At 35.2% G+C, this 24,439-nt stretch overlaps 1 protein-coding gene across 1 annotated transcript in view; it reads right to left on the bottom strand.

Moving 5' to 3' along the window:
- VPS13A (vacuolar protein sorting 13 homolog A) overlaps window positions 1–24,439 on the bottom strand; it is a 110,162-nt gene that overhangs the window by 3,360 nt on the left and 82,363 nt on the right. The window contains exons 61-72 of the mRNA XM_026866046.1: window positions 21,443–21,556; window positions 19,450–19,595; window positions 19,253–19,334; window positions 18,122–18,235; window positions 17,555–17,630; window positions 17,290–17,453; window positions 16,915–16,960; window positions 15,942–16,065; window positions 14,789–14,903; window positions 4,260–4,345; window positions 3,484–3,607; window positions 1,876–1,950 (exon numbers count right to left, since the gene is read on the bottom strand). Coding sequence (XP_026721847.1) covers window positions 1,876–1,950; window positions 3,484–3,607; window positions 4,260–4,345; window positions 14,789–14,903; window positions 15,942–16,065; window positions 16,915–16,960; window positions 17,290–17,453; window positions 17,555–17,630; window positions 18,122–18,235; window positions 19,253–19,334; window positions 19,450–19,595; window positions 21,443–21,556 — 1,266 coding nt within the window. The remainder of the gene's footprint in view (window positions 1–1,875; window positions 1,951–3,483; window positions 3,608–4,259; window positions 4,346–14,788; window positions 14,904–15,941; window positions 16,066–16,914; window positions 16,961–17,289; window positions 17,454–17,554; window positions 17,631–18,121; window positions 18,236–19,252; window positions 19,335–19,449; window positions 19,596–21,442; window positions 21,557–24,439) is intronic.

Genomic DNA, 24,439 nt, shown 5'->3' on the forward strand with positions numbered 1-24,439 from the left:
TATTTAGAAAGAAGCTTTCTTTAACTAATTTGGTTTCTTTTCAGGAATGTAAAATTGTTCACGTTTACTGAACAGGGAAGGAAAATCAGTCTCCCAAGACTCTAGGGAAAAAAAAAAGGGGGGGGGGGGCAAAAGTGAAAGGGTGCAGGTAGGTCTAGGGTAGGAGATATACAAAGGAATTGCCATGAGAAAGCTGCATAATGCTTTCAAGGAAGATGAGTGGATTATTACAAATGAGATTCTGTTACCAGCTCAGGTTCTATGTTACAGATCTTTAGGATACCCTCTTCCCCATCACAAGCTCACCCCCTCAAGGAAACCAGAGCTTCTGTTTAGCAGGATGCTAAAGGTTTGAAAGAAGAATTGGCTGTTCAAAAAATTACTATTCACATCAGAATATGGCACTTCTCACAGATGGAACAACCTTGTAGTGTCCACTAGACTAATACAATGCTCACAAAGCAGCGTCACTAAAATGACCTAATAACCTTCTTACTATAAAGGATGCAAGTTTCATTTTCACTTCCCTCAGTGCCATCTCTCTATATACACAAGTGTCACATTTGCAGAAGTGAGCAATAGGCTAAACAGCCTGGAAGTGACTCTCAAAGACCTGCTTTCTGTAGGATAGCCCCTAAGGCCCTGATGGCAATTTTTTAATTAATCTGTTAAGTATTCCTTCTCTAAGATAAAATCACACTCCTTACCAAGCCTGTCTGACAGTGACCTTTCCCCTCATATTCACATTCCCATTGGTTTTATGAGGTTCATGGGCCTTTCTAGGAAAATATGCAGGCCAACACAATGCACACAACTTTTTTGCTTTCTTCTCCTCCCTGACGACTTATGACATACATAATATGATGCACTATTTTGATTTTTGGAATTATTTCTGATTTAACTAGGACATAGATGGGATTCCCTTCCCACACAGAATACTGGACCTCAATACTGCCACTGCCCCACAACAGAGAGAATTTAGAAAAAAAAAAAAAAAAAAAAAAAAAAAAACACTTCCAAAGAGTACAGACAAGTCAAATTCAGCATGGGGCCCTCAAACACCTTGACAGTATTTGGAATGCTTTTTGAGGCAAGAGTCAAAGTATCACTCAGGTGTGGTTAGAAACTACCCTCACGAAGACAAAAGCAACTTAAACTGATGAAAAATGCAAAAGAAACTAATGAGAGGATACAACTATCACAGATTGTTTCAAAGCGTGATCTCAGGGTACCATATCCCACTGGTGTGAATATATAAAAGACTAATGTAGTGTTTGGGAAAATAATTAGCTACGCTAATAAAAACAAGGCAGAACTTTCACAATCTGGCTACCTCATTGTTCTGGTAGCAGACCTGAACCACTCCTCTCTGTTGTAGTTAAAACTAGTGATGTCAAAATGAAGAGATCATATAGAATATGTGTATAATAATAGTAGTAATATCATATAAACTATTTCTGTTTCTATTACGGATTTTCTTAATTCTTCAACCAATACAGTATTTTGAGGAACAGAGGAATGACACTGCATCTGCCCAACCCCCGGAAGAAAACTAGAAGTGATGTAAAAATATTTTTTGTTCTATTAAAACACACTATTTTAATACACATTCTTGTTTAGTTTTGTTAGAAGTACTGTTAAATCAGCCATTTGACAGACAGTTATAATTCCAAATATAAGGAAAAGTTTGGAGTTAGAATTAAGCATTTTTGAAATTCAGTACTGAATAGATCATTACCATTTCCATCTGTGTAATGGCTGTGTGGAAATACTGAATTTTAAATACACATAGTCGTTTCAAGGTTAAGAATATTTCTGTTTCACTTTTTAAGCCAAGTTTAGCACAGTATAACTGTAATACTTATTTGACTTTACCTTAGCATCCTCTGGACTTTTAAAATTAATAATTTTTCCAAATTCTTTGGCATGGAACACAGACTTGACTCGTTCCTAAAAAAAAAAAAAAAAAAAAAAAAAAAAGTTAGTTTCTTCAAACTTTACAACTAAGTTGTTTACCATTAAGGCACCTCTAGGGTTCAGACAGCTACGTGTACCCATTAGACTAATCTGAATATGTTCACATTGCACGCGCGCACACACTGAGAAACTTCATTTCCTGCATGAAAGCACAGTGGAGTGGAACACTTCAGAAATAACAGACTTCCCTTTTTACCATGGAGTCCCTGGAGACTAGATGATAAAAGTGTGTAGGAATGGAAGGCAGATAATGTAGTATGTAGGGTAACAAAATCCAGTACTCCCTAAGGTTGTAATTTTTCATTCTCCTTTAAGTCATTACCTGGGTGGACATTCCACCAGTACTGACTTGCAAGTAGTGGTCTTAGTGAAAATAGCAACCTAGGTTTCTGAAATAGAACATAAGCAGTGCTTTGCAAACCACAGTTTTCAACCACAGATTTCAATAAATATCATACTGCAGACAGGTGAATAGACTCTGAAATGACTGCTGTGGGGGGGTAAAGATGGATGTTATTTAGCATTGTCTGAAATGGCAGAAACTCTAAGAATTATTTAATCCTGTAAAAATTCACTTGCAGTCAGAAATCCAGTTTGGAGGATTCCAAACCAATATGGCTCTGCCTTTCAAGCTCTCTGCAACAGAAACAAATAATTTGAGTGAAAAACTGAATGACTTTGTATACTGTCAAGACTGTCCTGGCAACAAAGATGTGTAATTACACACATGAAGCTTATTAAAAACAGAAAAAAAACCCCAAAACACTGGCAGGTAATTTATTGATGGGAATTAAATTCAGTTACCATCTTGACAATAATTTTTTTTTTTAAGGAACTTTGCCTCTTTAAGTACACTCTGTCAACAGCAGTCACATCTTTCTCCTTATGTCCTTTGCCAGTTTTCCAGGAAAAGAAAGTTTTGGGATTGTTTTAAAGAAGAAATTGCAACTGAGAGAAACATTCTTCAACTTGCATTGAAAGGGATAAGCATATGTCATTATGATTTTTATGAACAAATTAATACCTTATTATACTTTTGAGGAATTTGATTACTAGTAAAAAAAAAAACCCACCCAACCCTTGAAGCATAGCACATGCAAATGTATTGTTCTGATATATGTGAATCTTTGGAACTGCAACAAGGTAGAAGTCCACATATTGACATATTTCCACAGTGCCAGAGTGCATAATAAAAATATTCCAAAATGTTCTGAGAGACTTTTGTGGTATCAGCATTTTCCATACTATGAATACACCATGAACTGGTTCACACCAACAAAAAATTCCCAGGCTCAAGTAATAATTTCATCTGCAAACACCAAGTCACCATTCCACTTAGAAAGTAGTTATCTGAGGAGTTTGCCCATGCCAAATTTCAACTCCCTTTTCTGAGTGCATCTCAACTAGAAGAGAGATCATGAATTCGAAGAAGAGAGATCAGAAATTTAAAGTTGTACAATTTTATAAACGGTTAACACAAAAAGAAAACAAAATATGTTAACATACCTTGGCTTCAATGCGTAATCTTCTACCATCGACGATGAATGGTTCTTTGGTAAATTCATCATAAGTGTATTGCCATTCACATGTCAACTGTCCGAATGTCCCTTTTGTCACAAATAACACACCACTAGGCACCAGAAAATAATATTAATGAATCAAAGATTAATGTAAAAATACTTAAAAGTTATCAAGTTGTCTCAGCTCTAGTCATCCATTGTTCCAAATAGTTCAAAATAGTTCTCATTTAATGATACATAACCATACAGCATACTTTACAAAAGAGCGGATTTTGAACGTTCCTCTTATGTAAAATACTGTATTTCATAGCAAAACCGTAACACTACTTCCAGCTGTATTTCTACAAAAGTTTGTACAGGCTTTTTATTTGAGAAGGATGCCTGATATTCCACTGCTAGACACCGACTGTTCCTGTATTACCCTTTTTTCCTTCAATATGCTAATTTATAAGTGAATCCCACAGTTCCACTGACTTCAGCTGAACTAGATTAATAACAAATCTTTCTCAGCTAAAGAAATCATAAAACCAACATTCATTTACTCTCCTTAAATAATTATTATGACATTCAAAAAAACACACTCTTGTGCTGAACAATGCTGTTGTTGAACAAGATTATTAACAGCACACTAAGCACACCTTCCCCATTATTTTATCTACATAATGACAGACATGTCAAAGTGAAGTTAATGATCAACAATTAAGGCATGAACATTTTGATGACAGTGTTAAGTACTTATTATTCAGAGTCAGAACTGTTTACCTTTTCGTTACCATTAACAGATCTGTACTGTTGACCATAGCATGTGCAATATATCTGAGTTTTGCGAATCTTCCGTTTTCAATTTTCTAGAAGAGATAAAAGTTTTATGGCTTTGAATACGTTAGTATAAATTCACATACTAATTTTGTGCTTAAAATGTATTATCCTCCAAAAGTATAAATGATAACAAAGCATATAGCACATACTTTTAAATAAAAGTCTACTTTTGTAAAGTCAGAATATGACCTCAAGATCTGTGACAGCTAATGTTCATAATTACACAGAATTATTCAGTTGTTTTATGCAGCTATGGAAATAAAAATCAATCCTAACCAAAACTAGCATATAAGAATATAATTTCTCAAAACATTTCAGGACTCACTTTTCTACATATTTTTAGTACACACTGAACTGCTGACTAATGCAGTTCTAAGACAACAGAAGAAACAAGGATTCATTTCCTAATTTATGTCATAATTTCCAAAACACTGAAGTAATTTACTATGGGAAACAAATCTATACTTAATTGTATACAAGAAACCACTATCATGTAAACAGTGGGAGTTAATAATGCACCTGAGGTAATGCTTAACATTTTTCTAGATTTGTTTCCCCCTGAATTTACTTAATCTTTTCCTACAATTTGCATGAATATTGTAGCAGAATATTCTTTACTGGGCAGTAAATTTTAAATATTGAGGACAGCAGATTAAATAATTTTAAAAACAGATGCTCTGTAGCTTTACATGACAGGAATCATTGTATTTCTGACTTTTTGAGCAATGAGTGATTAAATTAGTAATCAAAAAGATTGTCACATTTTAGCTGGGAATATGACTGCTTGCATATTTCCCATCTGTTACAAACTGGAAGTAATATAGATCAGTATAAAACAGTATGATTCAATAAACCCTTAACTACAAACATATTGCTTCAGTTATGTATGCCAATATTTAAAAACATGTAGATTAGTTCTCAATGCAGTTAAAATAACACAACCATTTAATGAGTATCCATCACCACTGTAAAGTAATAAAGATATTTATTTAGGCATACCCTACAAGTTCAAATTTGGCTGCATGGATAACTCCACTTGCCCAAACAGATTTTTTTAAATGATGTCTTCTCTCAAAGGTGCTGATTCTTTAGTGACTAAAATACAAGAACATTTAAAATACAGGTTCCCAAAAGAGCTTTTCAGAAAACACTTCAAAAGCTTGGATTTCTCTCTCCCCAACTCTGCTGGGCTATAAAATCACAGCTGTTGTTTATGTGCATACTTGCATAAGAAATGAGCAACTAAGGGCTTGCAAAACAAATTATTATTTTATTTTTTGAAACTCCTTATCGAAGCTTTGTCTAGGAGTTGCCACGTCTCCAATTTGAGTATCTCCCTGTCTCTCATATCTAGCTCCAAGCTCCTAGTTCATAACTAAGTAACAAAAAAATCCTCTATTGAGATAGCCTCTACAATATTCCAGCACACAAGATGTTGGATGGTTAGAAGACATAGACGGGTGTATGGACAAACAGCACAGATAGAAGACTACTGGTCTAGTTCTATGTCCTGATGGATTTTCAGTGTTAGTGGCCTATCAAGCAAGACAGGGAAAGGCAGGAGAAAACTGACAGAAATTTACAGAAGTAATGTACAGAAAGAGCAAGGGTGGTTCAGTAGCGGTAATGAATACACATTGTTGTATTTAATCTGTAAGACTCTGTGACAATACCAGCAATTTCTCTTACTGACCAAACACAAATATTGCAAAGTGTGACCAATATCTCTATTCTATTAAAAGCAATTATAGAGGAGAAGCACTTAGTAATTTAGCCTCATTAGGACAGAAAAGATCTCTAGTTTTTCTCCCACATCAAAGAAAATAATTTTCTTATGGTTTGCATAGCACTGTGGTAAGGCTGTCAATCCAAACATTAATCGCCCTTAAGTGGAATTTAAAGAGATCTGGTTACCTCTTCCCATCTTTTCATTAGCTTGATAGTTAATTTTCAACAAGTCGTATCACTCCACTGTAAATTACTCAGTTTACTGGTAACAAATTGAGAATTACGAAAATTCTTACAGAAGTACAGTACTTAACTATCACGAAGGTTGGAATCCTAAACAAAAGCTATTTAAATGTCCACGAAATTTCACAAAAAGTATTTCATTCTACTAAGGTTCACAAACAAGTAATTTGCTCAGCACAAGAATGTCACTATCACGTGGCATGCACTGAGCTCCTGCTTGTTAGCTATGAGTCAAAGATCATGAACTCAAGTTATCTGTCATCTGTAGTTTTGTAGACAACAGACATTAATTGAGAAATAAAGCACAGGAAAATGCTGCACAGTCCATTTGCAAAATTAACACTTGTATCAATGCCAGTGCTGAGCAGTATCTACTTCTAAATTTTCTGCCTTTTGATTTTTCTACCCTTCATTTACAATTTTTTACCCTTTTAGCATTGGACTTCCACCTATTCATTAGGAAATATAGAGGGATAAACCAACTTACTGCTGATAATTCTTGCAGCAGGATCATTACTGCACTCTGCTATTAAGTGTCTGAATACAACTCAAACATAAAAAGATATATAAATGATCCTTCAATACAGATAGATGCATAAATAAGTTTATTAAATTTTACAGTATTTAGCTATTAATTGTTTGAAGAAAGCAACTTGGGACCACTGCTTGGTGATGCAAAAGTATGAAAATTAATCATTGTTTGTTCAGTATTAGTTTTTTCACTGTAAGAAAACAAATACTAGTCTTTAAAACACAACTTCTGCATTTCCAATTTAAAAAAGGTTTAATAAACTGATTACTTCAGTGTATGCTATGGTTCACTGACTAGACATGGAAATTGAATTTATCTATTGAAAAAAGACACTACAGCAGCTGTTACATGTGAAGTAATTCAAGCGCAAATGCCCTCCTTTGCAAAGTATTCCTACCTGCAACAAAATGCTTAGATGTCACTGTAATAATCTAACAGTAGATGTGATCATCTGTTCAGAGATGGATATGCCAGTAAGATCAGTGTCTTAAAGGTGACATCTCTGCATTTGGAAAGGTTCCTAATCACACCACATGCTCCTAATCGATTGAGAAGCAAGTACAGAAGCCTTTGACAAAGTTAGAAATTAAACAAAGAAGATTAAGTAGTGGAGACAAATTTTTAAATCTATGATACTTCTGGTTATATTTCTAAAAAATACTAGTAGTATGTGTGATACAAAAGTCAGAATGATTGATATCCTTCTTGAACTCATCTCAAATGGCACATAAAAGAAAATATGGTAAAGACCACTTAAAAACTGGTTATAAATCTGCTGCTCTTCTCTGTTGATGCTCAGATTAACAGTAAATTTTCAAATGGATTTTAGATTGCCATTGTATTACAAACTGATTACTGTCCAAATGTGCAAGTTCTGAAGTCAGTTCGCTGTTGCTGCTAGAAACTCCAATACTGAATGTACCTTTCAGCAAAAATTATAAAGTGGCTTCTTCAAAAGCTGTAGAATTGCTACTTTCAGCAGGCTAACTCGATATAATTGCGTATCACATCTTCCCCACATAAACATTTAATAATTCTAAGCAGCACCTAAGCTAGGGTATGTGTGAGCAAAGGGGAAAAACTGTTATATGAGGAAAAAAATAACATGCCAAACATTCTTTTTTCTGCTATGCAAAATTCTCTCCTTATTCTTTATTAATAAGAATCAACATTAATCCTTTATTGCCTACTCCCTCATTCCAGTTATCCTAATGTGCAATGTCATTCTTAAAAAAGCAAAGCTTTTGTCCATGTGTTAGTGCTTGAGTTCAAGATTCCACTCAGCCATGCTGAACAGCAACTCTGAAGTCGACATGGTTTTGTTCAAATAACAGAAATTTGTGGTCAAGGTTAACATTTCAATCTAAGGCCACAGTATACATGACAGTAAAAATTAGGACAGCAGCTTTCATTCAGAACACAGTGTTTCTAATTTACAACAGAAATATAATTTGCCTATGCTTACTGGCAGAATTATCTTGGTCAATTTTTGATCTGAATACCAAGAGAATTCATTTGATGAGCTGAAGGAAAAACCCATACTGATCTACACTTCCATAATGACCATGACATCTAGATGTTCTTTGTGTTTCCTGCCAATATAACCAAAGTAGAATCTGAAGTAATTAGGGTATCAGGAGGGCAATGGAAAAATATTTCAATTTTATTTTATTTCATCAAATAAGCTAGTGTATGTGTTGCCTAGGATACTTCTAGTTTTCACTTGCTTTTCCATCATATATAAACATTTATGCTTCAGTCACAAACAAGCTAAAATGAAACTTTCACACAAGTTTCCATGTTCTTCTGAAACAATTTGTGTTAGCTAGTCTCAGCTAGCTTCCCATAAATATATACAAGTCTTCTATTTGAGGATGGGCAATGGCTACGTAATAATATCCAAATGTGCACATGTAAGTGCTAGGGATCCTGTTCTTTCCTTTAAGCTGGACACAACATATTTTCCAACAGAGGATGGATAATGACAGCTGTGATTCAATTAATGGAGCAGCAAACTAGATACTATGCGTGGATGCCTAGTAAGAGTCAGGACAATGTTGAATGAAAATTAAGTAACTTTGAACTTTGGAAATAATTTCTCCCTATAGTTTATGATGGGAAACCTCATTTCTAGAGTACTTCATGTTATTAATGTTTATGTTTTGATTTGAACCCAAGCCCAAGGAGGGTGAGGGAAGAAGAGAAAGGACTATGATACACTTTTCCCACTCCTCAGATGTTCTTCCTGGCAGACTAAAATTTGAATGCTCAGAAGCAAGAGTCTCTTAAACCTTTCCAACATTCTGACACCTGATCTCAAGCTTATGCCATGACCAAAAAAAGATCACTGAACTGAAAACTGAACACCTCCAATACAATAAGGCACAGTATTGGAGGACAGCTTTGAAGGATGGTCTTCTCTACAAGTTTACATGCACTGCAGCATAGTTGGGCAGAAACCTTATACAACACTGTAAAAGAGCCCTCATAAACTAATACACTATAAAGATAAATTAAAAATTTTAAAAAGGGTTTGAAATTATTTTGGTTTTAGGTAGGCACAGACTTGTGACACAGAGAACTCTACTGATTTCATAGTGCAAGTGTCAATTACATGTTCATAAGCATAAACAGCCTATCCTTCAGCTTTATTCCCTGGCAGGGAAAAGATCAGTGATTTCTGGCAGGTCTATAGCTTCTCTGAATGACTAATAACAACGAAGGTATGAACAGTCTATTAAATGATCCCAGAAACTGTCTACACTATCTCTCTGCACCAACTTAAGTCTACAGGGACTCTTGAGAAAACAAAAAGACCAAAGAACCCTGATCAAAAGTGATGCCCTGGATAAAATCAAAGATAAAAAGCACAGCCAATTCTTCACCTCAACAAGGAGGAAGCATATAAATTCAAGTTACCATTACACGAGTCACTAAAAGAGTAAAACTAAACACTAGAGAAAAGCTGAATCATCAACTTGTTCTGTAGCTGACAGCAGAACACTTGGCAACCTGAGTGGAAAGCATGGAACTTAGTCTTGGAAGTTTTCTGCAACAGTACTGGACTTCAAATCCAATTCACCGGTGAAACAATGAGGAAAAAAATGTGCAGCCAAAAATTAAACTATTAGAATACATTAAAGTGAAGGGGGGGAAAAAAGCAGCAGGGGTGCATTTGAAAAGATGGTCTATATTTTTTTGTATGTTAAATCCCTAAATAAAATAATCTCTATTTTTGCTGCCTTAAAGAGCATCAGTTTCAGCTAGTTAACTATAACACTTTTCACAGGTTTTGGTTCTATGACTTAGAAAGAAATTAAATCTAAATATCCCAGGTGATTTAACTGTTTGCTATCCTAAATGCAAATTATTTCTTATCCAAGAGGATACTCAGAGGAAGCTAGACTCAAGACAGAAACAAAATACTTGTACAAAATTACTACATTTTTTAATTAATATAAACGTTTCAAAAATAGAACTATACTCCATGAAAAAGACAAAATACTTTAAGGTACATAATCATACTTGCCAAATTTACCGGCAAATATTTTACTGTTGTTTGGTCGGTTTGGTTGTTTTAAGTTAGCGTTCTTTCAATCTACTGGCTATAGAACTCTTTTTAGTTATATTGCAGTGGAACTTGAATTAGTGATACCTGACTCAGAAGTACTACCATTCATGCTAAGTTTACTTCTACATTCTGTAATGATTTGTAGAATAAGTAGTTTAAAAACTTCAAAAGTTTGGTCAATTTGGTAAAATTATGTATTATTTCTAAAAATCAAATCCTTGGTTTTGCAGTGATGATTCTTCAGTCAAATAATACTTACATTTCTTTCAAAAGCTGTTTTAGAATTAGGAAAAAACATGTTTTGCTATAAAATTGACATGCATTGTAGACAGGTCATTACAGAAGAAAAACAAAATTTTACAATTTAAAAAAAGACATTGCACAAAAAAGCCAAAAAGGAAAAAGTAAATGTCAGGTAAAATATTCAAAGTTCCCAAAACCTATTAAAGTTGATAAAATGCAGCAGTAACCTTTCCATAAAGGTGTACATAACAATTTCCTCAACTTTCAGGCATGACGTGTCTTTTTTCAGGATTGAACATCACAGTAATTTCCTACATTTTTCAAAGGAATACCTAAGATCCATCTGTATCTGAAATATTCAAAATACTTCCTACAATGTTTCAGGCAGCAATACACTACAATACAGTCTTTCATCTACTTCTGCAAGACTTAACAGTATCACAAACTAAGTAGCAACGTATGTTCTGTAGCAGTCTTAAAGCATCAGTAGTTTCAGCTAACACAGGCTCTCAAGTTGACTTTGTCCCCTCTTTTATCTAGACAACTACAGGCCTATATTCCTTGGATCACTGCCCAAGCAATCAGACTAAAGAGCAGCTTTTGAAGGCATAGAGCCAGAATAAGTGGTCTTAAGGATTTTAATGGTTTTTCCCTCAGAATTCTGATAACTGGGAGACAATAGACAATGAAAGACATGGCATCACCTTTGGTAAATATGCAAACATTTCACAAGGTCTTACTGCTTTACAGCAATTCACATTCTTCAGATGTTGGCAGAAGAATTAATTTTTACTACAGTACTTATTAATACACAAATATCTATTGCAAGACATCTTTAAAATGCAACACAAAAATCTAAATTTAGCAATGAACCACAAAAAAAAAAAAAAAAAGAAGAATAAATAATGGTTTGTTTAAAAATTGTAAGAAACAGGTAACTTGTAAATCTGTATTGTAGTTATTTACAATACAGAGTTAGAGTGGTTCAGTGTTATGTGTTTTCCCCCATGTCGAGGTAAATAAAAAAAAATAAAAATTTATATATGTTACATATGTTTTACTACACAGAGCCTTGTAAAAGTACGTTCTCCAGCTGCCTGATTTTACATAGGGTTTAGTTCTGGGGTGAATTTTTTAGGGTTTTTTATTGTTATGAAAATAAATATTTATTTCAAAACCAAGTAATTTATGGTCACAATGAAAAATAATTAAATAAGATGTTATTTCACACCTCTAATGATTCCAAAGGATACATAAATATTTAAAAATTACAGTAAAACGAATGATAAATGAAAAATTAAAGCTTTATGTTAAATGTTCCTTTCAAAATATAGGTATTTTATCTTTTAAATATTTTTACAGGCCATTTAGTTTTTACATAAGCTAGTTCCAGGAAACATGAGAAACAATGTTGGAACAGAATAGATGAATCCATTTTAGATATAATTTATAGACATGTTTATTGTTAAAGAGAAAAGCAGACAAAATACTTTGAAATATGAAATAAAACAGTCAAACAGCATTTTAACACCAATAATTACTGTACAACTCAGTAAATTTATACTAAACACATTTAAAAGCATTCCATCTGGCAAATTACAAATAAAACCTGTCAAGCACTTTATATAAATGCAAAAACATTAAATACACTTGATAGAAACATATCTGGAAATAAACTTTTAAGTCACAGTATTACTATTTCTTCATATTATTCAATAGTGTTTTCACCTAATGTCCAGTTTTGTAAGACTATTTTTATTACAGTCTTCGCTCCTTTGCCTAGCACTCATCATCATACAGTTTATTTCCCCACATATTTTCTGCACAGCTTTAAAAATAAGAATTTAATATCAGACAACCCCAATTTATCAGTGGGAATTACAGCAGCAACATTTAATACTTAAAAGTAAAAAAAGAAGTGACAAAGGCCATGTATATCTGTTACAGTCCATATTATCCTAACTGTCATCATCATCACTACTACTGTGAGTCTTAGTCCATTCCCTGTAGGCCTGTCTTTTCTGAAAGCATGGTAAGGGAAGAAGAAAGCAGAAGTATTAGTTTGGAAATACTAGTTTGTCTGGCAAACTTGTTAATTAAAGCAAAATAAAACCCCATAAAACAAAGAAATTCTGAAGTGAAATCCTAGTTTAGGACACAGTATGAGCACTCAAAATCACCTATGTCCTATTTCCTTTAATCAGCATAGACAATCTCTGAATCACTAAAAGAAGTTTTATTCCAACCAATCCACTACTCCGTTGAAAATGCTACAATACAGTGCTAACACTGGGGGCAGTCACCAGACCTGTCTGCATAGAAATAATAAAAAAGGGGAGAATAACTTTTTTTCCCCATAAGAAAATACTGTGCTATGCAAACTGTTCCAAGCTTGGGGACATGTTGTACACTAAGTCTCATGCAAAACAAAGAAATGTAGCTAGACCCAGAAACATTAAGAATCAAAAACATTAGTACACTTTGGGCTAAAATAGTATTAAGACAAACATACGATATCAGAAATTAATGCCTGAAAAAAAAAAGTACAAAATTCATTATTTCTGATTTGCCTGTCTACCAGAACTACAACCTTGTTTGGAGCTTTCAACACATTTCTTCAAGTTCTGCCTTCAACTTTAGCTACCTTCAAATGGTAGCTGCCATCATAAAATATGACAGGCATTACACAAGACAATGCCTTGATGCTTTTATAAGTTGGATAATGGAAGGTGGTCGTACTGCACTCAACCACAGAACAGAGAAAAATCAAAACTACATATTACACTGCAGAATTTTTTAAAGGTGTCTCAGAAAAAAAAAACCAAAATGCAAACATGTACAAATTTAAGAAGTAAAAGCAATGCAAAGTCATTAGAGAAGTCTGCACATTAGAACTGACTTCTGGCTTGCTAGCATTTGGTTTAGTGGTAAAATTTAAAATAGAAAAGGGGATTTTTGGAATTCATTTTTTTAACCAAAAAGAGGAGAAGAATCAGCAATAAGGTTTATGCCTTTCATCAGTTATAACTTCTAAATATGTTCTAGTTAAAGTAATACTGCTTTATAACACTAGCTTTAAAATGAAGAGCATGGGTTAAAGCTACCTCCTTAGCAAAAAGGCAGAGGCATACGCTTTATTATCAAAGAAATTTTACAGTCTGCTGAATCAGATCACCAGTGAATGGCATGGTGAACATAGCTGAGATGTCCCAAATAGGACAATCCTCTTCTACCAGAAAACAAGAGACACACTAATGAAATGCAGAAGAAACGGAAACAACCAGATTGGAACTCAACGTAAAACAAACAGCTGTGGCTATTCTCAAAATAGTCTAAAAGTCATTTCCAATGGCTACTTCATTCTTAACTACTTCTCCAAAAAGGTTATTTCTGTATGACTTCTCCAACATCTCCCTGGCACACCGTGAATCCTTCGATGTGTATTTTAAAAACTCTGTTTACATTCATGCAATCACTAATTACTACTTTCTTTCTTATATTTGAGTATTTCTAACATGCAGTTTTACTTCTAATAGAGAAAATAATAGAAACTTTGTAAGCTGCATAAGAGTTGAAATTATTTCCACTTTGATATGAGTCAAATTTGCTTGAACAAGTGAGTTATCAAAGAAAAACTGCTGCTCAGAATGTTCTTCATGCAAACAGTGCCTCTCTTCAAAACTGTTTATATTCTTTCAAAAGCAGTAGTATGACATAAATATAGCTATTTTAAATATGTTTAAAATGCTGTTTTACATAAAATTGAGATTAAAAAAATCCCTGAACAAAATGTTTATTATAAAATTACTGAAAAAAGTGTTGAGTTTTTCATCACTGTTTATCAACAACAAAAACTGAAACATAAACCTTTTTAATTACACATATAAACCTTTTTCTTCTTCCAAAATGCTCTGTATTTGCACAAACCTCTACAGATATACTGGCATAAATTATGGTGTCTTTCTCAAAAACTGTAGCATAGAAACTAAACCACCAACGTGGTCATAAACCTAAGAAATTAAATGAAACTTCTTGACTACTGAGTTACTAGGTAAGGGGTGGTATGGAATTTAAGAGATGGGAAATTCTGTTAAATATTTATTTCAACATAGGGCAAAATAAAATGTACGTCAAATTGTCTTTCATTTTCTTCACCTGTAACATTTGACTTCCGGTTCCATCTCTTAACCTGTAAGGTCTAATAACTCCATCCTCACCAAAGAATCGAGGTGGGCGCAGGCTTATCACATCTTCTGATGAATCTGCAACTCTGACAATAAAGCAGTAAATTTAAGGTATGCATCAATATCTCTACCAAGTTATAATATTTAGCAAAGACTCTAAATTATCTGAAATACAAATTAAAATCGAGTACTAGTACAGCAACTGTGTCTATATACGTACTTCTGCACATGAATAGACATTGAGTAGATAGTCTATGTAACAGGAATAGATTTTACTCAGAAATCTATTTCAGAGAATTATTATTAGAAAATTAGATGGAATACGGCAGCACACACCTGCAATAATTAATTAGTGTCTAAGTGCTGTACTTCAAAACTGCAAAATTAAAGAGATTTGTGCCATACAGAACTTCTGCTCTGGTATTTTTCTTAATTCCTCTGCTAAAGAACTTAAAGTGGAGAACAAAAGAGACTGGCAATCTTATACCAGCAAAAGTGGCCCAGCTCACTAAGAACTACTGGGCCATTAAACAGCTGTATTCAGACAAAGTTACTAAATGCCCCCTTGAAACACTTCCTCCTACCTCTTTACACATTACTGTGTGAAATAATCTACAGCAATGGGTTTATTTAAAGTGAGACTATCACAGTATTCAATACACAGTGTTAACACGATTCTCATCTGAACAATCAGAACAGATCCTAGCATGATCTTGTAGTCTTGGAACTCATTACATATAGTAGTAATAATATAAAAAGCAACATTTTGTGCAGCTGAGAAGTCCTTTTTCCCTGTATATTTGATGTAATGGGAAAAAAAAATCAGCAATTGAAGGAAGTCTGATTGCTGAGGCCTTTGAACTAGTTTCTTTGGTAATGCTGGAAATATCCAAGATTTGATGTTGTGTTTTTTAAATGCTATCAACTGTATATGTTTTAAAGAGCCACCTAGTTATTAAAGTAACAACATGGATACGATTTTTTTCCTAGCTCATCTGTATTAATGATAAAGTTGAGAGATCCAGAAACATCAATGCAGAAGTGATACACAAGCACAATGTACTACTACTACTACTATTGTCTGTTTCATGCCATATGTCATTGTTCACGCTTATTTTACTTACTTTTTAATACCCTGAAATGTGCTGCTTGCCATGTCTATGATTCCTCCAGTAGGCCTAGCTACTGCTCCCACTAAGCCTTTTCCAACACCTTTGAAAAAACCAGCTGCTCCTTCTTTCTGAGCTCCTAAAAGGATTAAATACAACAAATCATTATAAAACAGTGAGTTTTTCTTACAATCTTAGGCAACTTAATTACCATTTAATTACAAATCTTACTTGATATGCATCTGCATAGTCTCCACACAAAATTCATGTTAACAACATTTAAACTAGAAGTCAGTAGCAATACCAAAACTTGATAAAAAGTTTTATAACTCAAGTTTATAATGTGTGGTTGGTTGACCTTGACTGGATGCCAGGTGCACACCAAGCCACTCTATCATTTCCCTCTTCAGTAGGATGGTGGGGTGAAGAAAATAAGATAGAAAAAACCCCTTGTGGGTCAAGATAAAGGCAGTTTAATAAAACAAAAGCGAAGACCACGTGGGGAAGCAAAGGAAAACATAAGATTTATTCTCTACTTCCTACCAGCAGGTGATGTCCACCCACTTCCAGGGAAGTAGGGCTTCAGCAGACATAGAAGTTGCTCCAGAAGACAAACATTCTAATAATGAACACTCCTATTCCCCCTTCTCTTAGCTTTTATTGCTGAGCAGACATCGCATGGTACTGGATATGCCTTTGGTCAGTTTGGGTCAGCTGTCCTGGCTATGTCCTTTCCCAAGATCTTGCCCATCTCCAGGGGGAATGTTTGAGAGACAGCCTTGATGCTGTGCAAGCACTGACCAGCAGTAGCCAAAACACTGGTGTGTTAGCAACACCCTTCTAGGTACCAATACAAAGCACAGTACTATGAGGGCTGCTGCGGGGAAAATTAATTCTATCTCAGAGAGACCCAATACATAATGTATCATCAAGTATCAAAAATTTACCATCTTATGAACAGTGAATGCATCAGAAGACCTAAACTTACCTCTTATTGGTTTTGTAACTATTCCCGTTATGCCACTGACAAAACCCTATCAAAAGAAACAGACATTATAAATATGCTTTCAGGTTATATTTTTCATTTTTTACTTTTTACATTTTTACATTATTCATTGGTGAATAGCCTCCAAGTACATGTGTTTGAATATTCTAAAATTCACTAGAAGTTAACCGAATTAGAGGCACCTGCTTCACAGTTCCCACCTTCTCTACTACCCTTGTATGTTTTTCTTTAAAACTGTCACTCAATTGTGGCCATATATTTGCAAAACCAGAATTAACATAAAGAATAACACACTCTGTATTTGCTACTCTTGCCTGCATAGAATTCATTAATCTTTATAATTTTTTTCCTTCTTACGGAAACTAATCCTTTTCCACCACGAGTGATACCCTCTCTAAGACCAGTGGGCTGTTTATTCATGGCTTCTCTCCTTTTCTGCTGGTAATCCTCATCCATAGTTATTGCAGCTACCCCTTTTGCCATAGCACCAGTGATTCTCGATGCAGCACCAGCTAATCCACCTATCAGAAAATAAAGCAAAGTAAAATGACAATGCAATTTAAAAATACTTGCCTATATTGCTTACTATTACGTATACTACCATGATAACGCTGAAACTTACCAACAGCTCCTCCTACTAGTGCTTTAAGTCCTAGTGCCATTCCTTCTATAAATTCTTCAGGACCCTGAATGGCTCCCTAAGAAAAAAAAGAATGGATTTATGTTAAGCTTCAAATAGTATTAATCATATATTTTTAAATCTTAAGTTTTTGTTGGACTATAGATACAATAAAGAGAAAAAGAACATGAGACTGAGTGATAAAGTGTGAAAGTACCCACAAGAGCACCAATGAGAGAAAAAGACTATCTTAGAACATAATTCATTCCTTGAAGTCTGCTTATTTTAAGGCAAATAGAAAAAAAAAAAAAGCAAGGTTTCGGGTTTTTTTTTCAAATAAGAACCATAAGGAACAGTCTTTCGTGAATTAAGTTAAATGGAGTAGTCTCTCCTTTTTATCTCACTTGAGTTTTCCAGTAACTTTTCCTGGCACTGGCACTTTCACTTTAAGTTTTCAATTCTAAATCTAAATTTAAAACAAATAAAGGTACTGACATATCCAAATTTTCAATATAATTCATGTCTAACTACTTGTGTTACATTTTGTAAAAAGGCAGCAGACATTTTTACCTGGTAAGGTTCATAGAAGAATGCCTCTACTCCTTCAGACAAGCCTCTTATGAATCCAAATGGATTACCCAAGACATCAAGGCCAAGAATAAGAACATACATCTGTTTAATAGCCTAAGATAAAAATAGTTATTAGTAAAAGTATTTCAGAAATTAACACAAAGGCAAACAGTGTATATCCAGATTTCAAAAAAAGTGGAAGTAACATGAGTTTAATATAAAAAACCTCAGAATTATTTGGAAAAGTAGAAGTAGTTACATTAAAAAGGATCTTACAGTAATTAAATTATATTAAATCATACAAATAAATATTATTACTTGCAAGCGTTTCACAACTGACATTAATGTTCTTGAGATTTTTACAAAGCAAGCATATTACTAAGATTTCTCTTATACTATAGGACAAAGTTTGGTCTCTTTGCATACACTGAAAAAATTTTGTTGACTGTCACTGCAAAATGTTCTAACTCCATCTGTAAAGTGTAACTCAGTTTTAAAAAAAAGGTTGAGCATATCCTAGGAGATTTCAAATTTTCCCTTTGGGAAAAGAAAGGGTCAGAGAACAGACAACTGGTTTCCCAGTTAAAACCCTCAATAGGTGTTTTTTTTTTCCTTTAAAGATGGATAGAGCACAGAATTAGTATGTCCAGAGAACCCCTTATTCTAAAGGATGGATGGATAGAAGAGGACTAATTCTTCTAAGAGGACTAATTCTTCTATGCAAAAGTGTGTCTGTTGGATTCTCTCTACTGGATGACAGGACCCGAGCAGTACACAAAGGCCAAAAGGGGATCAGAATTCATATACTACTCACATCCAAGAAAAAACATTAATATTTTGATGCCAATTCTGCTCTAACAGAGCTATATTGTGTTTGCTTCCGCTATCGATTCTAGCAAGCTGTTTTGTTATCCATATCACTTTTCCTCTCATCATAATTCAGAAACAGTACTTGCACACACAAAAAAAGGCAATAGAATCCAGCTAATGAGTCATTATTTTGTGTTTATGTATTTAATCTTTGTACAAACATAGAGGGCTGAAAGTAATTCTGTTTATTTTCACAGAACCAAAGCACACAGTAGTGCTTTCAAAATACACACTTAGATACTGAAATTTACTTATTCTAACCTGTTTTGAATAATGCCTCACAACTGCTGACTGGAGCTGTTGTGTAGTACATAAGTGATAGCTGAGTTCAAAGAATGCCAACCTAAAAAAAAAGAGAAGACAAGAAGTCCTTATTATGCAGAACAAAATAGAATCTAATATATGTAATACTGGTTTAATTTTCAGAAGTAATCTTTACAATCATATTTTTAACGTACTTAAAGACAACATCTTGTACATCTGTGAGGGTGGCCCCTATACTCTTCAGCAGGAGATTCAAGGACTGAAGTGGTATCAATTCATTCTTTCTTTCTTCTTTGTTACTATCTTCTCCACCCGTACTGAGTGAAAAGCTTAAGTGTAACTGAAGGATAAAAATGAGATTGGGAAATAGCATGGTTGATTATTAGAAGTATTATATTTCTATCTTCATAATCTTTTAGATTATTTAAAAATTGAGATAAGACCTTTCTAATCTTGACCGAAATCAGACTGACTTCATAACAGAGAACATAAATACACCATGTAGGGCAATAAAACCATTAACATTTAAACTCAGACTGAGTAATTGGAACTACCTTTAAGAGAACAAGAACTTGAAACTGCTTACTCATGTTTTCAGATAGGTTCTCCAGAATCTTTCAGCTTTAATTTAGGTTAGTAGGTTGTTTCCAAAACATTTTGTTTCCATAACTAATACCCAAAATCAAAGCAGACTGAAAACGATAACATAGCATGGTATCCAAGCAACAGTGAGAAACGAAAGCCTGAAAGCAAGTAATTATTAACACAAGTTTTACAGGTGCTAAATAAACTCTGGAATACATAGCCAAGAAAAATTCCCCCTGTGCAGGCCTGAATTAACCAAACCATGTTTCACAGAAATTAAGGTGACAGTCTCAAAACAGAAAAACATTCAGGAAAATTGTTCAAAGGGCTCTATAGTGCATAAGTGTATTGAGCAGTTTTCAAAATCAGATGAAAAGAAGTTATGCCTGTTTCTGATTCTCTGAAGACAAGACCATGTGCCATTCATTAATTTGTGGTATAACAGAGCTTAACTATAGCTCATTTCAAAGATACAGAGTTCATCTTGTATAAGTACTGTCATCTAATTCACAGCTCTATAATGATTTCATAACTGTTAAAGCTTCTACTAGAATCTGAAGCCCCTTTATTCCATCCTCTCTCCTCCATGTAATTTATCTTGCCATATATGATAGAATACATTAAAAATTAAGTTTTCATTTACTTTGATAACAAAGTGAACACTTTGTTATTTTAACATGTAAAGACCATTTTATTTTTGTCAAATCCTGAAAAATTTTAATAAAACAAATGGAATCATACCTATGAAAATCCAAATGAGGATAAACTGAAACAGCTACTGAATTTACTTGAAATGAGTTAGGTTAAGCTGTTTACATATTAAGCTAGACAAGCATTTGCTGGAATTACCTGTTCTAATACCAGACTGTTTCTAACATCTAACTAGATACTGTAAGGAGGTGAAACTCAAACCATTCTTTGATCTATTCCCACGGGACAGAGGGTAGATTCTCTGATTAAGAACTGTTGTAGAACCTATGAAGTTCTATCACACCTTCAACCATGTCAGCTATGCAATAATAATAAGAAAAAAAAAAAAAAGAAGACCAGTAAGCTACAAATGCATGAGAGTTACATTTGGGTAAACAGGCTTGCTTCTACGTTAAGTATGCACATACTATTTAACAGTTGCACTTGGATGCTCATGGGAATGATGAAATAGCCAAAAGTAGACTTTACTGGAGTAAAAAAAAACAAAACTGCTTTTCCAGCAAGTAATTATAAAGCAGAAAATGCCATTGCACAGTAATGGTGGCTGTATATGTTTCTAAAAAATTACTCATTCTCCAATCCACAACACACTATCTGCACACAAACTATAGCATTTTGCAAAGATCTCTTAAATAATAAAAAGAAATACTGTATACAAAGAAAGTCACAGATAGGAATGAAATAATTAACCTTTAATGAACATATTTAGTAAGCATTAATGTAAAACCCATAAAAGTTAGTGGTTCACAACAAAAGCATTTTTCTGGGACATTTTTATTTTATTTTTGATCACCTCTGTATTTCTTCATTTCCAGTGTCTACTATTCTGAAGGAGAAAAAAATTCTTCAGTTAAGAGAGCAAACACAGGCTGTACTGTGAAAAAAGTATACCTTAATTGGAGAGATATGAAAGTATTCATACAAGCTGATTTGTGATGTATCCATTGATGACACACTCATCAGTTCTTCTTGAAGAGATTCAACATCCTTTTTGAAAAGTTCTAGCTGTGAATGCATTTTCAAAAAGATATACTTTAAAATTTAAAGTATATAAAACTACCATGCATTTGTGATTGAGATGCAATACATTGACTAATACTGCTTATACTTTCCTGATCTTTCTTAAAGAGTTGATGTTTTAGAAGACTTTTAATTAGTTTGTTTACTGCCCCTTTTTGTATGAAGAGGAGGAAACATACATATAAAAAGACAATCCTACATAGATCTATGCAATAGTCAAAATAAAAAATAAAGTTAAAAAAATATATATTTTAATGGAAGTTCAAATACCAAATATTTTCAGGTAAAGTTTGGACAGTTTTTACCTGGGCCAAACAAAGGGCATACATAGATACCCTCTTGAACACATAATATAGCACGTAAGTTTTTAAATATAAAAAATTAAAGACTAAAAACTAAAAGACTAAAGACTATCTTCTGTAATATAGAAACTAGACTTTTACATGCTCTGAGAAGAGCTCCATCTAGTCCTTTTCTCCTTCAAAAGACAGACCTCCTTTATAACAGTTTTTGAAGAATTAACCAATTTAACAGTTCCAAAGTTATAGTCAGAAAAGACTTAACCAGTGAATCTGTAACTGAAAATAATGGGAGAGGTCCTTTCAGAACAGTAAGGCCAGGTACCACCTTGCTACTTCAACAAGCAAAACAATCAAGGCACTAAATATTAAGTAGGGATCAAATCCTAAAATTATGTACTGCAATTTCACTAAAAAGTGAAAGTGCAGAAGGCCTCCTCTAATCTCTGTGGATTCAGTGATTAACCTCACAATGATGACCTCAAATCATTCATCTTTCCACTGGGAGGGGAAAGACAAAATAAAATGCAGCAACATATTTTTTCCACAACACAACCATGCATTGAAAGTTAAAATAATTCTTCAAACCACCACAATAAGCTACAGTTCACAGGTACATCACGTATCAACAAATATAACGGACAGCTTGCCCTAGCACATTGCTAGGAGCCACGAGTTTAGACTACGTATTCATAGAATCATAGAATAGTTTGGGTTTTAAGGGACATTAAAGATCATCTAGTTCCAACCCCCCTTGCATAGGCAGGAACACGTTCCACTAAATCAGGTTGCTCAAAGCCTCATCCTACCTCACCTTCCATGATGCATCCACAACTTCTCTGGGCAATCTGTTCCAGTGTTCCACCACCATCACAGGAAAGAATTCCTCCCTTACATCTTACCTAAAATCTACCCTCTTTCAGTTTAAAACCACTACCCCTCATCCTATCATCACATTCCCTGGTAAGAGTCCCTCCCCATCTTTCCTGTAGGCCCCCTTTAAGTGCTGGAAGGCAGCTATAAGGTCTCCCTGGAGCCTTCTCTTCTCTAGGCTTGAACCACCCGAACTCTCTCGGCTTGTCATCACAGAGGAGATGTTCCAGCCCCCGATCATTTTTGTGGCCCTCCTCTGGACCGCCTCGAGCAGGTCTGTGTCTTTCTTATGCTGGGGCCCCAGAGCTGGACACAGTACTCCAGGTAGGGTCTCACAAGAGTGGAGCAGAGGGGGAGAGTCACCTCCCTCAACCTGCTGACCACACTTCTCTTGATGCAGACCAGCATACAGTTGGCTTCCTGGGCTGCAAGCACACACTGACAGGTCAATGTGCAGCTTTTAATCCATCAGTAACCCTGAGTCATTCTCCACAGGGCTGCTCTCAATCCACTCACTGCCCAGGCTGTATCTGTGCTTGGGACTGCCCCAACCCATATGCAGGACCTGATGCTTGGCCTTCTTGAACTTCATGAGGTTTTCATGGGCCCACCTCTCAAGCCTGTCAAGGTCCCTCTGGATGACATCCCTTCCCTCCAGTGTGTCAATCGCACCACACAGCTTGGTGTCATTAGCGAACCTGCTGAGGGTGCACTCAATCCCACCGTCCATGTGACCAACAAAGATGTTAAACAGCACCGGACCCCTGGGGAATGCCACTTATCACTGGTCTCCATTTGGACAAAGAGCTGTTGACTGTAGCTCTTTAAGTGCAATCACCCAGCCAATTCCTGATCCACTGAGTGGTCCATCCATCAAAACCATGTCTCTCCAATTTAGAGCCAAGGATGTTATGTGGGACAGCTGTCAAATGCTTAGCACAAGTCCAGATAGATGACATGAATTGCTCTTACCTAATCCACCAACTCTATAACCCCTTCATGGAAGGCCACCAAATTCATCAGGCATGATTTGCCCTTAGTGAAGCCATGTTGGCTGTCACCAGTCACCTCCTCATTTTCAATGTACCCTGGCACAGTTTACAGGAAGATCTACTTCATGATTGTACTGGGTCTGGCTGAATTGGAATTGGTTTTCCCCTACAGCAGCCCTCACGGTGCTGTGTTTTATGTCGGGAGCTGGCAGGGTGTTGATAGCACCCTGGTGTTGTGGCTACTGCTGAGCAGTGCTTACACAGCACCAAGCCTCTTTCTGATATTTCCCCCAGTGGGACGGGGTGGGCAAGATCTTGGGAGGGGACACAGCCAGGACAGCTGACCCAAACCGACCAAAGGGATATTCCAGACCATATGACGTCTGCTCAGTATAAAGCTGGGAGAAAGGAGGAAGGGGGTGGGGTCACCCTTGGTCCTCCGAGGCAACCACTACGCGTATTGGAGCCCTGCTTCCCGAGAAGGCCCGACATCGCCTGTCCATGGGAAGTAGAGACTAAATCTGTTTGCTTTTGCTTCCGCGCACGGACTTTTGCTTCGCTTTGCTTATATTAAAACTGCTTTTGTTTCACCTACAAGGGTTAGTTTATCTTCTTTCCCCTCTTTACCCTATTGAGAAAACAAGGGGAAAGGGGGCGGGGGGGAAGTGATAGAGCGACTTGGTGGATACCTGGCATTTAGCCAG

Source organism: Athene cunicularia (genome assembly GCF_003259725.1).
Source record: "Athene cunicularia isolate RWA chromosome Z unlocalized genomic scaffold, athCun1 chrZ_part2, whole genome shotgun sequence".
Lineage (NCBI taxonomy): Eukaryota > Metazoa > Chordata > Aves > Strigiformes > Strigidae > Athene > Athene cunicularia.